Source organism: Pituophis catenifer, unplaced genomic scaffold (assembly GCF_029215685.1).
Source record: "Pituophis catenifer annectens isolate HBS135680 unplaced genomic scaffold, rPitCat1.0.hap2 SCAF_1, whole genome shotgun sequence".
Taxonomy (NCBI): Eukaryota; Metazoa; Chordata; class Lepidosauria; order Squamata; family Colubridae; genus Pituophis; species Pituophis catenifer.
This window is the reverse complement of record NW_027256881.1, coordinates 209,863,307-209,880,610: the sequence shown is the minus strand read 5'-3', so window position 1 is coordinate 209,880,610 and position 17,304 is coordinate 209,863,307. Positions and strand designations below refer to the sequence as shown.

Genomic DNA, 17,304 nt, shown 5'->3' with positions numbered 1-17,304 from the left:
CCGCTCTGGAATATTTATTTATTTTATTTTATTTTATCATACTTATATGCTGCCCTTCTCCCGAAGGACTTGGGGCAGCTCACAACAATAAAACAACAAGACAGTAAAATGAATACTAAAATAATCCAATTAAAATCCCCCACAGTTAAAACTAAAAACCCCAACAGATCAGGAGATTTGTTGAAAAAGCCACGTCTTCAGGTCACCGCGGAAAGAGCGGAGGTCAGGGGCCATCCGGAGTCCAGTGGGTAACTCGTTCCAGAGGGTCGGTGCAGCCACAGAGAACGCCCTCATCCTGGGCGCCAACAGGTGACATTGTCTGGCCGATGGCACCCGGAGGAGGGCAGTCCTATGAGAGCACACTGGGCGGTGGGAGGCCGGTAGGAGGTGGTCCTGCAAGTATGGAGGGAGTCTCCATCCCTGCCGTCTCCCTTACGTTCTCGGGCCACACGAGTAGTGACTGGGAGGGGCGGGGAAGGGGCCGGGCCAGCCAGGGATGGGTTCAGCTGACAGGCAGCCACAGCAGGGGGACGAAAGAGTTTCATTTATCTGGGAACCTGAAATGACTCTTGATTTAAATCTTATGGTAAAAAGCACCCAAAGAAGAAGAAAGAACATCAGCAAAAAAACCAAAACAAAACCCCAACCCTCGCCTGTTTTTGGAAATGGTTCAAGAGGGAACACACACAAACACGAGAGGGGGGGAGGGAAAGAGATGAGAGAGAAAAAAGGGAAAAAGAGAAATGAGAAAATGATGGAGGAAGAGAATGAGAAAGAGGAAAAAGAGAAACAAATGAGAGAGAAGAAGAGAGGGAGAGGGACACAAATGAGAGCTGGAGGGAGAGAATGAGAGGGAAAAGAGGGAAATGAGTGAGGAGGGGAGAGAAAAACGGAGGGAGCGAGAGGGAGAGGAAAAAGAAAAGAAGGTGGGAGAGAGAGACCCATTTCCCACAGAAAACACCCGGAGCCACAAAACATGGGTGGGCGTGGCTGGCAGGGGGATCACGTGACTGGGTGGGAATGACGTTGCGTTGGCCACGCTCACCCAGGTTTTGTGGCTCCCAGTGTTTTCTGTGGGAAATGGATCCAAATGGCTCTTCGAATTTTAAGGTTGCAGACCCCTGGATTAGCCCTTGGGCCATATCAAAGTTCAGAGTTCCAAACACAAATTATTACTAAAATCTGATAAAAACAATTTACAATGGAATTGGATAAAATACAAATTAAAATAAAATTGGAATAAAGTACAATTTAAAATTTGGAATAAAATACAATAATTTAATATATAGATAAATAAAATATGATAAAATTATATTTTGGTATCACCCCTACAATCTATCCCAATTAATCCCACATATGCTGATCACTACAAGATAATGTATGACTGCTACTGTTGAGAAATCTTGTCACTAGCATAAATTTTTATTCCTATTTTAATTGGTAATTGTTGAATTACTACATTTCCATGTTTCATTTGCTCTTCCTGTTAGAAAAAGAGAGAAGGACATGTATATTTTCATGGATTTACATGTGTGTTTACATGTTATACAGTTTTTGGTTTGTTTTATTTTTATGTTTTTGCCTGGGTAATCATTTTCCTTTTAAAAAAACATATACCGTATTTTTCGGACTATAAGACACACATTTTTGTCTCCCAGAAGGGGGCGAAAATATCTGTGCGTCTTATAGACCAAATATTGCTGAAGCCTCACTCACCCGCCAGCCATTTTTTGGCCTCCGCACACTTTGGGACTTTTTTCAGACCTTTTTTGGGGGCATTTTTGAGGCTTTTTTTTGGCCTGCTTTCGAGGCTTTATGGCCTGTTTGGGGGGCTTTTTCGACCCGTCTTCAGGGCTTTTTTCGGCCCATTTTTTCGGCTTTTTTCGGCCCGTTTTTTCCACTGAAATCGGTGCAAGTTTTCAGAAATTCAGTTTATAAAGCCTTTTCCTTAATTGCAAAAAAAAAAATTAAAGTATTTGAGTCTTCAAATATAAGGATTGTAATAATTTTATTAAAAAATACATTTAGGATTTGAAATTAGAACCTTTGCTCTTGTAGTAATTTAAATATAGATTGTATCACTTAATTCGTTTTGCATTATTCCCATTTGCAGCAGATCTACTACTGCATTTTGTGGGTTTTATTAAATAGAAAATAAATCACTTGCGTCTGCTTAATTTGTTTCTTGTTTTTGCTTCTTCCTCTTGTCTATTCCTTCTCTTCCTTTTTCTAGCAGAATCACAGTATGCCTGCAGTAATTCTATATGAATATGAAATACAGTGTGCTAATGACATTTTATGTTAGAAGTATGAAGTCTGGTCAAATATGTTTAAATGACTTTCAAATGAAAATATGAATTCAGATAACTTGACAGTTTGTATTTATAAGACATTGTCCCTACATATGTAAAGGTTGTAAGAGAGCTTTCCCTTCTGCCTGCCTGAAATGAAAAAAAAATTGATGGCTAGAAACTGAAATGGAGTATCTGAAACATGTTTTGATCCTAACATAGCCATAGGCAAATATGCTTTGATGAAAAATATAAAGACAGATAGAAGACAGAAATATAGAAAATTTTAATATAGATTATTGGACGTAATGTCATAGTTTAGATTCAGTATTAAAGAGCTGCCAACTATTTTAAGCTTATGCCTACATTTATAGATGTTCATTGATTTTATGCTAGAATTTCAGAGGATAAGAAATATAGTGTGCATTTTGTTTTCTGTTTTACATGGCACGAGGAATTATTAGAATTCCTCAGTATCTTACAGGAAAATAGGAGGTGATATTTCTGTATTAGATTATATTCTTCCACCAAAATGAAATAACATCCTTTATAGCAAAGAGATTTCACTAGATTGGCAAGTCATGTAATTTTAGAGATAGAATTGTACTTTACTTGTTTCTTAAGAGAGCAATTATTACAGATACCTTTGCTGTGAATATCAGAAACCAATGAGTTTTGACATCCAAAACAATTGCATTACTAAATTAAAAATAGTAAATAAAAGCAACTATTATTCTGCCTTAAGGAAAAAAAAGGAATATATGCCATACTGAAATGCAGACATATTTATGTAATAAGGATTGCAAGACATTTTAAATACAGTTTTGTTCTTAGTATTTTATTATTTTTCCAAGGTTACCCTGAATTTAATTCTTTAAAACCAATTCCTTGCAGGTGCCATACTAGGCAGATCAGAAACACAGGAATGCATCTTCTACAATGCTAATTGGGAAAATGATAAGACAAATCGTAGTGGCATTGAACTGTGCTATGGTGACAAAGATAAAAGAAGACACTGCTTTGCAACATGGAAGAATATCTCTGGATCTATTGAAATTGTGAAAAAGGGTTGCTGGTTGGATGATATTAATTGTTATGACAGGCAAGCAAACACGACTATTTTCATATATTTTCTGTTTTGTAAAGTTTAATCTGTTTCAAAAGCATAGACATTTGATGATGTGTATAAGCATAGGCTATTACACAAGATTTATACAGAGTAAAATACCAAACAAATTCCTTAAGGTAAGTGATAGAACGATCCTTCATTGTTTGGGGGTATTGCCACATTACTTTTTAGGTATTTCTGTTTTAATTCTGTGTAGAAATTGGCTAGTTAGTTTTATGTACATTTTTTTTTTTAAATTTGATTTATATGCCGCCCTTCTCCGAAGACTCAGGGCGGCTTACAATGTGCTCAGCAAGCCTTCATCCTTTTGTATATTTATACAAAGTCAGCTTATTGCCCCCACAACTGGGTCCTCAATTTACCTACCTTAGAAAGGATGGAAGGCTGAGTCAACCTTGAGCCTTGGCGAGATTCGAACCCCGCAGTAATTGCAGGCAGCTGGTCTTAATAACCAGCTTAATAACAGGGTGCCTTAAACCCCTGTACTACCAAGGCTCTTTGTGAGGCTTTGTTGATAAATAATAGCCAAAACAACATTGGAGGATTGTTTTTTTCCATAATAAATAAAGATAGGGTAAAGGTCCATTTTTCCATTTGATTGGATAATCAAATTGGAACAGACTAGTGCTGAGCTAATCTAGTGTGGAGAAAACTCTTCAGATCCACAGATCTGACGGGTGAGACAGTCCCTGCATAATTTATCTAATTGCATGAACTGCATTGGTTGCAACTAATGCAATACAGTATTAAATTTAGGCTGAAATGCTACTGGGAGTCATAACTTTAAATTGGGAGTGAACTGAAGCGCCAGTCATTTCTATATTTTATCTATAAATTTCCTGCAGGCCTTTTCTCAAAGTGAAAAGCAAGAAGCTCAAATGTTAGATGTGTAGAAGACTTGTACTTTATTTTAAGAGATGCTTCAGATTAGCATGATTAGCAACCATTTTATAAGAAGCAATAGGCAGTCTACTGGTATCACTCTTTTGATGAAATGTGTGTGATTTGTGCTGCTTTTTATGTAGTACCTTTTGTATTGTTCCCTTTCGTTATGGAAGCCAAATGAAAGTTTGATATACTTTTGCACAAAATTATAATTACTCAGATATTCAGATGTAGATTCCAGAATGCCAACCTTTTAAATTCTGTATTAATTTACTCAGCAATTTTTGCTGGATTTTTAAAATATAATTGTACCATTTTAATATTTAACTGATTTTAATCTCTTTCAGAACTGACTGTATAGAAAAGAAAGATAGCCCTGAAGTCTTTTTCTGCTGCTGTGAGGGCAACATGTGCAATGAACATTTTTTCTACTTTCCAGAGATGGAGGTCACACAGCGTATGTGATATAACTCTTCTTAAAAAGAATCCTGCAGAGAAATTTGTTTAGAATTTAAAACCTATATTAAATATTGAACATGCTTATAGATAACATGTATTTTTCTATTATCCTCATTGGATGATAATAATTGTAAATGAGAAAACATAGGAAAGGACCTGGAGACAGCAGCCTTGGTTAGATACAATACTAAACAATACAGGTAGTCCTTGACTTACAACCACACTTGGTATCAGAATTTCCATTGAAGGTCGGTCTGATCATAAATCAAGGCACCACATGACTGGACCCAACTTCACAACTATTTTTACCATACTTGTTAAGGGAATCACCACTGTCATTAAACAAATCACATACTTGTTAAGCAAATCACACAGTTAAGTGAATCTGTCTTTCACAGTTGACTTTGCTTGTTGGAAGTCAGAGGTTGTGATCATATGACTGCAAGATGCTGCAACCATAATAAATTTGAGCTGGTTGCCAAGCACCCAAATATGATCATATAACTGCAGAGGTGGTGTGGTGGTCTTTAAGGATGGGTGATAAGTCATTTTTTTCTGAGCTTATCATAATTTTGAATCTGTCAGGCCCAAGCCCAAAGACCGCACAGTGAAATCCAATCAAGTCCAATCTTTTATTTGCTTACACCTAGTGGACAGAAACTAAAGCTATAACTCACTTCTCTAATAGATATATCCCGAGAGATTCTAAGGTGTTGCTACTCTAAAAGTTATTCTCCTCCCCCCACCCCAACCCATCTAGTTTGGGAATTTGCAGTCTCTTAATTTTGGCTTTTCCGTAATGTACTGCTGTGAAACCTCTGGGCTACCAAGATTCTCCTCCGTTGTTTCTCCAGATGCTCATTCCATCACAGAAGTGTCATTAAGTGAATGGTTGTAATACAAGGACCATATAAAATTGGATTAGATTGGAAAAAGCATTGCTGAATTTTGACCTTATGTATCCCAACAATAATCTATATCAGCGGTCCCCAACCTTTGTGGCTTGGTGGCCTGGCTGGGAGGGAAGAGGGGAACTGGGCCGCACAAGTGGCATGCCAACACGCCTGGGCACACATGCAGCCTTTGCATGTGTGGCGTGCCATCCCACCACTCAGACAAGTTGAGCTGCCTTCGTGCTCCAGCCAGCCACTTGTGTGGCCCAATTTCGAATAGGCCAAGGCCCAGTAGTGGGCCGCAGCCCGGGGATTGGAAACCCTTGCCTGATGGTTGCATCCAAGAAAGACTATTACTAAATTACAATGACTACAATTGTCAGGTGCAAAGAACTGAAAACATTCACTGAATTCAAAGCACTGATAAGATTATTATTGCTACCTATATACAATAATCTGGTCAACTAATGGTCAAAGCTGGTGCTAGATAAGGATCAATGGAATTCTGCGGAGCAGGATTTGGATTTCTTGTGGCTGTGCAATGATTCCAAACTGATGATACATTTAAGCCTGCCTTTCAGCTTAGTCTGCTCATCTACAAGAATAGGCAAAATACTATGATCTTAAATGCAAACCTAAAATTTAAACATTTAAGCTTCAGATGTATCATAGATAACTTTAAAGTATAGATAGCTTAAATGTCCTCAATTTTTAAGAATTGCTTATATTTTCTGTGTTAATATTGAATTATAAGAAATCTTCTTCCCCCTGCAGCTACTTCCAATCCTGTGACAACTAAACCACCCCTGTTTAGTACATTGCTTTACTCTCTTGGACCTATAATGGGAATAGCAGTGATTGTACTCTTTTCATTCTGGATGTACAGACATCACAAATTAGCATATCCTCCAGTACTTGTACCAACCCAAGTAAGTGCATTATTTTGAATGGAAGTAGATTGGTTTCTTTCTCAGATTTATATCCCATCTTTTTGTTAGGTTTCTCAAGTCAATATAGACTTGTTACTTTTGATGGTTGCTATTTGACCTTTTGAAGATTTTTGGAAAACTGTTGGCATATGATCTGAGAGTCTGTAGCTAGGGGAATAAATTAGTTGAAATTAGTTTTGTTTCTCTCTTCCACAATTCATAAAAAGATTGTCAGCATCCTACATCAGACATTTTGCAAAAGGCACAGCTTAAAGTAAATATTTTGAACTTTATGATTTATACATGATATGTTTTAAAATTACTCATCTATGGTAACAGGATGTAAATTATACACATTAAATTTAGGAAAACTCTTGTTTTTCTCATTATTTGGAAAAATTATTTTGAAATAACAATTTTTGAATATTCAGTTGTATTCTAGTTTTGTTCAGGTATCTAAAAAATCAAAGCAATTCAGCCCTATCACCATTCAAATTATGTCAGGAAGAAAAAAGCCTTCATGCCTGTTGCTGCCCATGCATTGATGTTTATGTAAGTCAGTACCTTGTTATTGGAAGGAACTGTTTTGCATGTAGAGCTGTATGTTTCAAGGCTGTTTTTGGATGGACATTTGCACTATAAATGACTGCAGGAGATAATTGGCATTTGAATAATATTGCCAAATTCCATTGTAATTTGTTGGCATTCTGCAGTAGATCCTATTGTTTAGAAAATCTAGGAATGACAGTCCTTGTTGAACTTGGCTATATTTCAAAATTATTTTTAAGAAGAATTTTATGAATATCCATAACTTATATAGAAGTGTACGTGCACACTTAATAAACATTCTCATATATTCTCATTTACTTTTTTAAAAATGTTAAGTGAAAGCCTAGAATATCAGTTGAGGAAAAGCACTAAATTGTTAAAATATGAACTACTTGTACTGAAGTGAGATCAAAATAAGTTACTTTTATGTGGTGAAAATGTCAATACAATAATTTGAATTTGCACCACTTATTTTGTACTAGATTGGATTTTTAAATAATTATAAGATAAGTTGTTTTACATTTTATAATTTATTTTAAATGGTCTTATGTACTTCAGTACATGAATAAAAGTTTATAGATCTAAATAAATTAAATAAAAGATAGACTCATACTGTAGCTATCTTAAATTCTCTTTCTTTCTTTTCCCCCCTTTCTCTGCTTGATCCTTATTTTTTGATAAAGGTATATTTAAAATACAGATAAAGTATCTTTGGAAACCAGAAATGTTTTGCTACATCTTTTAACATAACTAAATTATAAATTACATTTAAAACATTTAAATGTTGCATGCACTTTGAAGTAGTAGTTTATGTTAGATAAATATAACAAGTAATGATAAGCAGAATGTTGGATTCCAAAGTCACAAGAGATGAAGGTCAATAAATATCTGATTTAATCCACTGCAAACCTTCCATGTCATGGTCCACATTACTTAAGGATCCCCTTGACTTTACAGACAGGTATTTGTGTGCAGCAGCAACTGCAGAGAGGTTTCAATATAATGAAGTCTGAAAAGCGCTGCAACCAGTCATATTATATAATCATTACAAGGAACTGTGTACAACACATGTGATCATTTTATAAATTCTTGTGTGTATATTCCATAATTGTAATTTTAGTATTACCATTTTTATCAGTACCATTATACATGAGTGTTTATTAAAACTCAGTGGATTCAGAGTACAATATAAAAGAGTTTGAGCAGAAAAATCATGATCTGACTAGACATGGAACTTCTATTATAAACCTATGAATGTAGAGTATAAATCAGATTATCAACATATTTGCAGTAGATATAGACAGTGATACATAAATTTGATTACAAGGTCATTTCTTCATGCTATAAGCAATCTTTAGCTGAAAAAATTCCCTTGAAAGGCTCACTTTTATGAAGTTGAAAAAACTGATTTATTTAGAATAAGCTGAATTATTTGTAAACATAGGTTTGTATAATCTTTAGAAAGAATATCCAAAATAATTTGTAATATGTTTTATGTTTTTATGTTTATGTTTTATTTGATTTGTATACCGCCCTACTCCCGAAGGACTCAGGGCGGTGAACAGCCAAACAATAAAATAACATAGATACAAAAAATTTAAAAAACCAGATAAAATCAAATTAAATCATTTTGGCCCAGACAAATTAAAACACCCCAATAATTTAAAAACAGATTAAAATTTACATATTTAAAAAGGGAAGAGATTAGGCCAAGCCCGCCTGATGGAATAAAAAGGTCTTCACAGCGCGGCGGAAGGTGCGCAGATCCTCCGTATCTCTGGGGGGAGCTCATTCCAGATGGTAGGTGCCCCCACAGAGAAGGCTCTCCCCCTAGGGGTCGCCAGCCGACATTGTTTGGCTGACGGCACCTGGAGGAGTCCCTCTCTATGAGAGCGTACTGGCCGGTGGGAGGCTATTGGTGGTAGTAGGCGGTCCCGTAGATAACCAGGTCCTAAGCCATGGAGCGCTTTAAAGGTGGTAACCAAAACCTTGAACCTTCTTAATAAAAGAATAATACAATTTAAAAAAGGAAAAGCAAAGTAAAACTAACATATCAGTAATGAAACCAAGTCTCATGAGTGGAGCTTAATGCCTGTTGACTTCATGGACATACTTACATTATATTCTTGGCAACATTCTAGAAAATGCTTTGCCATTGGCTTATTCTGTTCTCCCCCCCCCACCGCCACACACACACACACACACACACACACACACTCCACTCTTTATGTCAGCCCTTAAATTTCCTTCTGATTTCCCAAGTATTAACCAGGTCTGAACTTCCTGAGTTTTTCAAGATCAAACAGATCCTGCCACTGTGAAATCAGTGTATTCAATATTAAAATATTTTGTAAAAATGAAAGGAGATAGGGCAGGCCAACCATTACAGCTTTTTACCAAAATAATCCTATCTATATCCATAATAGTAACATCTACCCTGTTGTGAAACATAATGCAGAATCTTTGAAGTTATCTTTATATCCATGGAAGTAATTAAATAGCTGTCAGTACTAAATGCTGCAAAATGAATTGATTTGAGTCATATAGCGACTACAGTATGATCTAAGGCTGTACCCATTCAAAAAATAATAGAGAAATTGCTTATATAATTTTCATCCAAATGTTTTAGTGAGCAACTCTAATTTAAATTGGTTCCTTATGCGCACAAAAATTGTAAGAAGGTTTCATCATTTTCCTGGTTCCTTTTTCTTTTATGAAGTAAGTAAAAATTAGCTTATCAGTTACTATTTTTTACTACTTTGAAAATATAATTAAACTAAGCAGAAACATCTCTTTGCTATATTATATGATTATAGATATATACACACATACATACACACCTTATTAAGCTGTTTTTTATGAATCAAATAGTTTCAGAAGATGTAATTTGAAAAATAAAATTTGTCAGTTAAAATTAAACTTTTCATTTAAACAACTATAGAACACTAGGCATTTCTTGTACTGACAGAAGAGGAATAATGAGTTCAAGCATAGGAGCCATTGCCCATTTTCTGTCCCATGTATGTAAATGCAGGTTGTTTTTTTTTTGTCAATTACTAGTCAGTGAATAAAAAAGTTAAAAACTCAAATGGACTAGCAACTAGGGTTTATTTCTGAGAGTGATATGCTTAGTGTTCTTTTAAATGTGACTGAGCTTATTTCCTAGTTTGTATTTCTGGAAACAAATTATCGTAAATGGTTCATGGTTATAATTAAAATAGTAATGGTAAAATTAACTTGGTTCATTTAGTGTTAGGCAATAAGCATTTGGCCATCTTCATGTCACAAGATATTTCTTGTTGCAATGATTTGGAAAGGACACCCTTCCTATTATTTCTGTAGCAGAGAAGTTGTGAGTTGCATTGCTTTGATCAAGGAAAGAGAATAATACTGTGTACCAAGCAACTCATTTGCTATATGAAAAAAGAAGGGCACCTTAAACGTGCTCCATATTCTGATCCACTCATAGTTTTATCTACCAAAACGATAAATTTGATTATTTTTTTCTACATGTTCTATTTGCAGTCAGTCCTATCTGAAATTAAGCTGAGGATTAAGATATTTTCAGTTTATTTAAATCTCCTTCTAAATCCCAATTCCTGCCCAACAATATTTTAAGTTGCCATTTTTGTCTTATTAATTTAAAAACATAATTTCCATTTATTGTTCTTAGTATGTTGCAATATGAATTTATTAGAAATACTATTTCTGTGAAACCTTCTTACAATTTTCTCATATTATGTTGTCAGATATTCCACTTTCTCATTTTTCCAAATTGTGGCATTAACTCTTCTGTCATCATCCTGCTCTCAGGCTTGTTAAATGAATTGCGATTTCTCCTGCAAGTATATCTCTTCCAACAAATACATTATTGCCAGTGCTATGAATTCTTTTATCCAAAGAACTCCCCATAAGAAAGACATTTTCATGGTAGAACTGTTTTAAGAATTATTTTTATAGTAGATTATATAGTTTTATTACAAATTGATTGTCAACCTTAATTCAGCATACTTACTTGGTTTATTTGACCAAACAATTAGCATAGGTTAATATATTACTAATATTTAGAAAGTATATATAGACTTTAAAACCAGTGGATTGCATAGCAGTATCTGGTTAGCTCCTCAGAAAATGGTACCATCACACTGAAGTTTGCAAGGTATTCATTGAAAAACAGTATCTTCCAATTTAAAAGTTTAATTATTGTAGTGCTTAACAACTTTTTTATTGCCAGATTACATGAATTCAATACTTCTTTATCATCCTTTTGTATTTGGAGCAGTTGGCACAGTTACTCAGCTTCTATTTAATTTTACACCTATATTTGGAATGCCATATTTTATTAGACATATTCACACAAATGCAAATCCTTTACTCCACTGAATTTTTGTTATTTATGTCAGATGTTCCTGACATCAAGAAGTTGATAAGCACTGGAAATAATTTCTTTTCACTTTGAATGAGATCTTGCATGCTGGGCTGCTAAGCACTACCTTATGTTTTACTGTACAATCAGGCTATGAAACTCCTTTGAAAGGGGATCAAAACTCCTCTTCAAATTATCAAAACCAGTGCATTAGAAACTGCCCCTGCCCAATATAGCCTGGTTTTACTATTTCACTTTGCAAACCGGCAGGCATATGTGAATAAAGCTTGGTGGGAATAGCTTTCAAAGCAGCCATGCAAACCCGACAAAAGTTGTGGTCACATATTCAAAGTCCTTTGAATGCAGTGCAGTGCGTTGCCAACTTCTATTTCTGAAGAATTTGCACAGACTTTGCTGTCAGGACAGTTTATTATATGGTTATCATTGTTTTGGTTATTTATGTGATCCCATTACCAATATGAATCATTAGGGAAAAAATGACTTATTTTAATCCAGATGTTTGCACATGTGAAGTAAAGGAGGATTTCTTTCTCTCATTTTGTATATTTTTCCTCATCAGAGAGACTGCCTTTATAAAGCTGAAGATTTCTGATTTTGCACAGTTAGTGTTAATATAATGGATTAAGGAAACTCCTCATTCTGAGTGACCTGCTGGCTATCTGGTTGGACCTTTAAATATTTTTTTATTTAGGAGGAGGAGATTCAAGAGAAGAGAATATCAGGAGTTGTTTATTAGCATCTTGGAAGAATAGAAACTACAGTAATAAGGTTGTCAGGGAATGTTTATCATATGAGTGATGATTTTCCCACCCCATCCCCTTATCTTAATTTCTGCTCAGTGAGGCACACATGATTGGGAAGTAATTTTGCATCTGTTCCAGTTATCTATATTTTTGTTTGCTTTGAGTGTTTGCGGATCAGCAAACACTGGATTTTAAACACAGATCTCTGCCTTATGCAACTTGCTGTATCTAAACTGTTCTTTCAAATACTTACTGCTTTTATTAAAATAAAAAACCTTCTTTCTTGATGAGGAAAATCTGGAGGCATTTTTAAGAGGAAGGGAAGGGAGATTTTCTGTTTAGCCCATCCCAACTCCTGGTAAATGGGACAGGTCTCTATTCTAGAAAAGGCGGTGACCGCAGCATTACCTGAGTACTTTTCATCTGGAAAAGAACTCAGGTAGAGGGGTTGTGAGGGTAGAATCACGGGCTGGTATGAATGTTGATGAAAGAAATCTCTCCTCCCAATCCTGTCTCCTTGTGTTTTCGTTTTGCTATTGATTTTTAGTGAATTTTATATTTTATAAAGCATTTTCCTCAATATATCAGTAAATAATTTTGCATATTCTAATAAGGTTTGCCTCCACTTTTAAAAAATAAAAAAATTGAGGTCTTTCATCAGTGTTAAAATAAAAGTTAATTAAATGTTAATTTATATACTGATATTTCCAAATGAAAGCAGCTGATTAAAAGGAAGGAAAGGTGATATTTCTAGAATTAATTAGCTACCAAAAATATTATTGAAAAATGAACTATGTTTAGCAAGTTTAATGGTTAAATGAAGTAAGATTAGGATGAGGGTAATGTGTTTTGTTTCACTGTTATGCTTTGTAGTTCGTAGATTAGATGATGCAACACTGCCCTCTTGTGTAATATACCAATTTATATTTTATGCACAGTTACTTTGTTTAAAACATAACCAATATCTTAATAACTACATTTAATACTACATTTACATAATACATAATACTACATTTCTCTGTGCCTTCTAACTACTTATATTATACTTATGGAAATCAGTTTTTGTACTATTTTGAGCATTTGGTTACAAAACTTTTAATGTTCAAATAAGACAGTTATAGATATAATAAACACTATCGCTATCTTTTATTGTCAAAAAAGAAGGTCAAGGAAGTACACATTTGAGAATCTAATGCATACTGAATTTTATAACTTAGTTACTGATGACCCTCACTTTTCCTAAGATGCACTTGTATCTCCTTTGTATTATATGAAATAATTCCCTTTTGCCTGTGTGTATGTGTTTTTTTACAAGCATGCCTTTCATATAATGATAGAGGTAAGATGCACCGTTTTATTTATAGTCATACATTTGTGAAGTTACAAACTGCCTATAAGAGTAACATTTCGAAAAGATGTTTATTTGTATCCAAAAGTATTGGATTCTTTATTTATTGGATTTTCTACAGTATAACATGTCAGCATCAAAAACAATTTGATAGCCTATTATAGCAAACATTGTGATATTCCATTAGCTTGAGTGGAAAAATCTAATACAGTGCCTAGTATATTCATGTGATACTGGACTTCATATAAACAAATTGACATAAAAACCTCTTCATAACAATCATTGGGATGTCTGTTAAGATGAAGAATCTGCATATGCAAGAGAAAAATGTTTTGCATTTTGTTTTGGAAATTTGAATGATAAAGGTTTTTACATCCATTTATTTTTTGTTGTTTCAAAATCAGTTCTCTGTCTCAAAATATAATGTATTTGTAAGGTTCAGAGAGTTACATCATGCACAATTAAGGACTGAAAATATCCTGGGATATTAAATAGTAAACCTGCATGCTGTATCAGTCTATTTTTGAGTTTCTTTAAAATCAGAAGTAATAGACATGGTAGATTTCCTTTTAGGAACCAGATCTTGAAGACCCATTAATATGTGGAGTTCATCAGGCAGCCTGTTGAATTGGAGCAGTATTCATTTAATACTTTCTCTGTTGCTTTGTTAAATACATTTTTTCTACTATTATTTCACATTACTATATGGAATGGTGGGACTAAATTGGCATAGGCAGGATTATAGTTAGTCCTTGTTTAGCTACTGCCTCATTTAATGACTGTTCTCAGTTACAACTGTCATGAAAAAGTACCTTTGCAGCCAATCCTCACATTTATAACCTTTGTAAATACGTAAAGCAAAGGAAAATTGAAGTTAAAATTTGATGTTTCACATAGTGACCACTTCATTTAATGACTGAGACACCAGGAAAACTGGTACAGAAGGCCGTAAGTTGCTCCAGAAAGTTGCCTGGCAGTAGCCACTGTTTGCCACACAAGCCACCCATGAACCTTGTAGGAGCCAGCCCTGCTCTGCCATTCCTGGCAACCTGCTTGCTAGCTAGCTGCCTGAGACTTTCTAAACAACCCAGGATCCTCACTTAACAATGGAAATTCAAGCTCCATTTATCATTGTTAATCAAGGGCTACTTGTATAAGCAATATAGTAGTATGCTTAGAAAAAAAAGACAAAAGGCAAAGTTACAGCCTAATTAGATAGCTTATATAAAAGCAGGGGAAAAGAAAAGTGGCACTCTTCAGTGAGTGTGAGAAGAAAAATGTAATTTTCCTGATAGGGGACTCAAGGCTCCAGACATGGGATTCACTCTGTCTTCTAGCTCTATAGACTGGGTTGTAATTTGAAGAGACGCCCCTCTGGTGCCCCTCCCAGTTTCAACTCAGTCTTGAGCAGTTGAGACAAGGTTTGAATGATCTCCATGATAAATAGGAGTTGGTAACAGATTAGAGGATTGTTGGAAGAATTTGAAAAAGAAGAGTTTTAGGCTTCAGAAGGCTGTGGCGTTCTTTCACACTGGGGATCGGCGCAAAGCAGCTGGCAGGCCAGGCGGGCCCATTGGTTGCTGCCGACGGGAACCACCATTTTTGAGCCTCTGGGACAAGGAACAACTGCAGCTGGACAGCGGATCCAGCCAGAACCCCGGGAAAGGGGCGGATTGTTCCAGCACACCCCCGACGACTGCAAAGAAGCTAAGTAGCGGTGCGGGGGTGGTGGCAAGCGGCTGCGGCGTTTGGAAGCTGCGACAGGCACCAGGGCACACAGGTAGGCCTAGATTCACTGTGGCTTTGGCGCGGCGCGCATTTAGGCGCGAAACAGCTGCCAGAGCCGTTGGGAGCAGTGGTCGTGGCCATTTTGTCCCAGATTGACAATATTTGCAGTTCTTATTATTTTTGAATCTGAGGAATGGCTGGCAGAAGGGCCTGGTTTCCAGCCCTTGGGCACGGCTCAGACTTAGGGAGACAGCAGTCTCCAATTGACTTCCAGCAGGCCCAGGTTCAAATTTAGGAGCGTGAAGGGCACTGGCCCGAGCCCGCTTAGGAGCCTTGAAGGCTCAGCCTTGATAATCAGACAGGAGAAAGCAATTGTCTCTTTCGCCCGCTGAAGGCTGCTTTGCTGCAGCAGCAGCCAGCGGAGTACGGCTCGTTGACATCAGAGTCAAGGATTTGTAAGTGCCACAGACTACAGAGCCTTTGTGGCTTTCCCCATTGCATCCTGCTTGAAAAGGCTACTGAGATAAGCAGTTTTCAGCATTTTTGCTAGACAGACCCTACCTTGGACTGAGGCTTCAGTTCGATGACACTACTAGCATTTGCTCTCAAAGGGGGCAGACTCACATTAAGACGACATCTGAAGAGTCATTTAACGACCTGATGGAGTTGGGTGAGGGATCTCATCCCCATAGCAGTAATGGGCGAGGCTCCAAATGCAGCCATCATAAAGCGAAGAGGGGGAGCAAGGAGACAGCGGCCAAAATAAAGGCCAAGGCCATATCTCTTAGGAGACCATCTAAGGCTCAGGAGAAGGCTGAAAAGCAGCTGCAAAAAGCTTTAGAGAAACAGATAGAGAAGGGAGCAAAGGTGATCGAGAAGCGCAAACACCTCTGCCCCCGAGGGGAGGTGGAGACCAGAACAGGCCTTGCGCAGCAGGTGGCAAAACCGGCCTTGGATCGGGATTTGTTGGTGGAGCCAGGCCCTTCCACTAGTATTAGAGCCTCACTTTCATTATCCCCACTGCCGTCAGGTGCCGAAGTGTACAGGGAAACTACAGTTTCCCCTGCAGTCTCTATTACTCCAGGGGAGGCGGTGGAATACCAATCCAGGGGCGGAGCCACATATACGCCAGATATGGTCCAGAAATGGATCTTAGAGGCAGTACTGCGCGGCTTTGAAGCCGGCAGACAACAGCATAGACAGTCAGCATTACAGGCGGAGGCACCAACTCTGGGTACCCACCAGGCCCTTTCAGCGCAGAGGGAGATGCTGTCTCAGCAGAGCACTGCTTTTTCTTCCTCTTCAGCCTCACTGTCTGGGACCGACAACTCTCTATCCTTTGATGAAGGGCAATTAGATCAGGAGCTGTCGGATGAGGAGGGCCTATTACTGGACCAATCTGTTTTCAAGGGGTTGTTCCACCTCCACTTGTTCAAGGCCTTATTATTCAAAGCGAAGGCCTCAACTAAGTTGGACACAGCAGACACGAGGCCAGTGGGGACTATGACAGAACAGGATCTGGCTGAGCTGCTCTTTTTAGAGACTGCCACAGAGACGGATGCAATTCCAGTGCCTCCGTTATTTTTGGACCTTATCCAGAGGCAGTGGGCTTCCCCGGGGGCGCATCCAAACACGACTTCATATGAACTAAAGTAACTTGTAACTTGTACATTTACAACTTATAACTGAGGCCAGTTCATCATAGTTCACTTCACTCTGTTTACATCCTATAGATGCTTTAGTATTCATCAAAGTAGATGAAGTAATGAGGACCAGGAAATATAATCACACATAAGTACCTTTAAGGTACCAATCAGCATTGTCATAATAGATGACTTTAAATCTTTCTTGTAATGCTTATAATAAATAAATGCTAATAAAGTTAAGTAGTTCTTAAATACAAAAAATAAGGGATGCGGTGGCTCAGTGGCTAAGACGCTGAGTTTGTCGATCGAAAGGTCAG

The 17,304-nt window shown here is 36.9% G+C and overlaps 1 protein-coding gene across 2 annotated transcripts in view; it reads left to right on the top strand.

The window, feature by feature from the left end:
- Window positions 1-17,304, top strand: part of ACVR2A (activin A receptor type 2A) — a 51,879-nt gene that overhangs the window by 25,892 nt on the left and 8,683 nt on the right. Inside the window, exons 2-5 of one of the 2 annotated variants that reach the window (XM_070945344.1) lie at window positions 3,186-3,393; window positions 4,653-4,762; window positions 6,432-6,586; window positions 13,581-13,604. In XM_070945344.1, the coding sequence (XP_070801445.1) occupies window positions 3,186-3,393; window positions 4,653-4,762; window positions 6,432-6,586; window positions 13,581-13,604 (497 nt within the window). The remainder of the gene's footprint in view (window positions 1-3,185; window positions 3,394-4,652; window positions 4,763-6,431; window positions 6,587-13,580; window positions 13,605-17,304) is intronic. The other variant, XM_070945424.1, reaches the window with a different exon arrangement.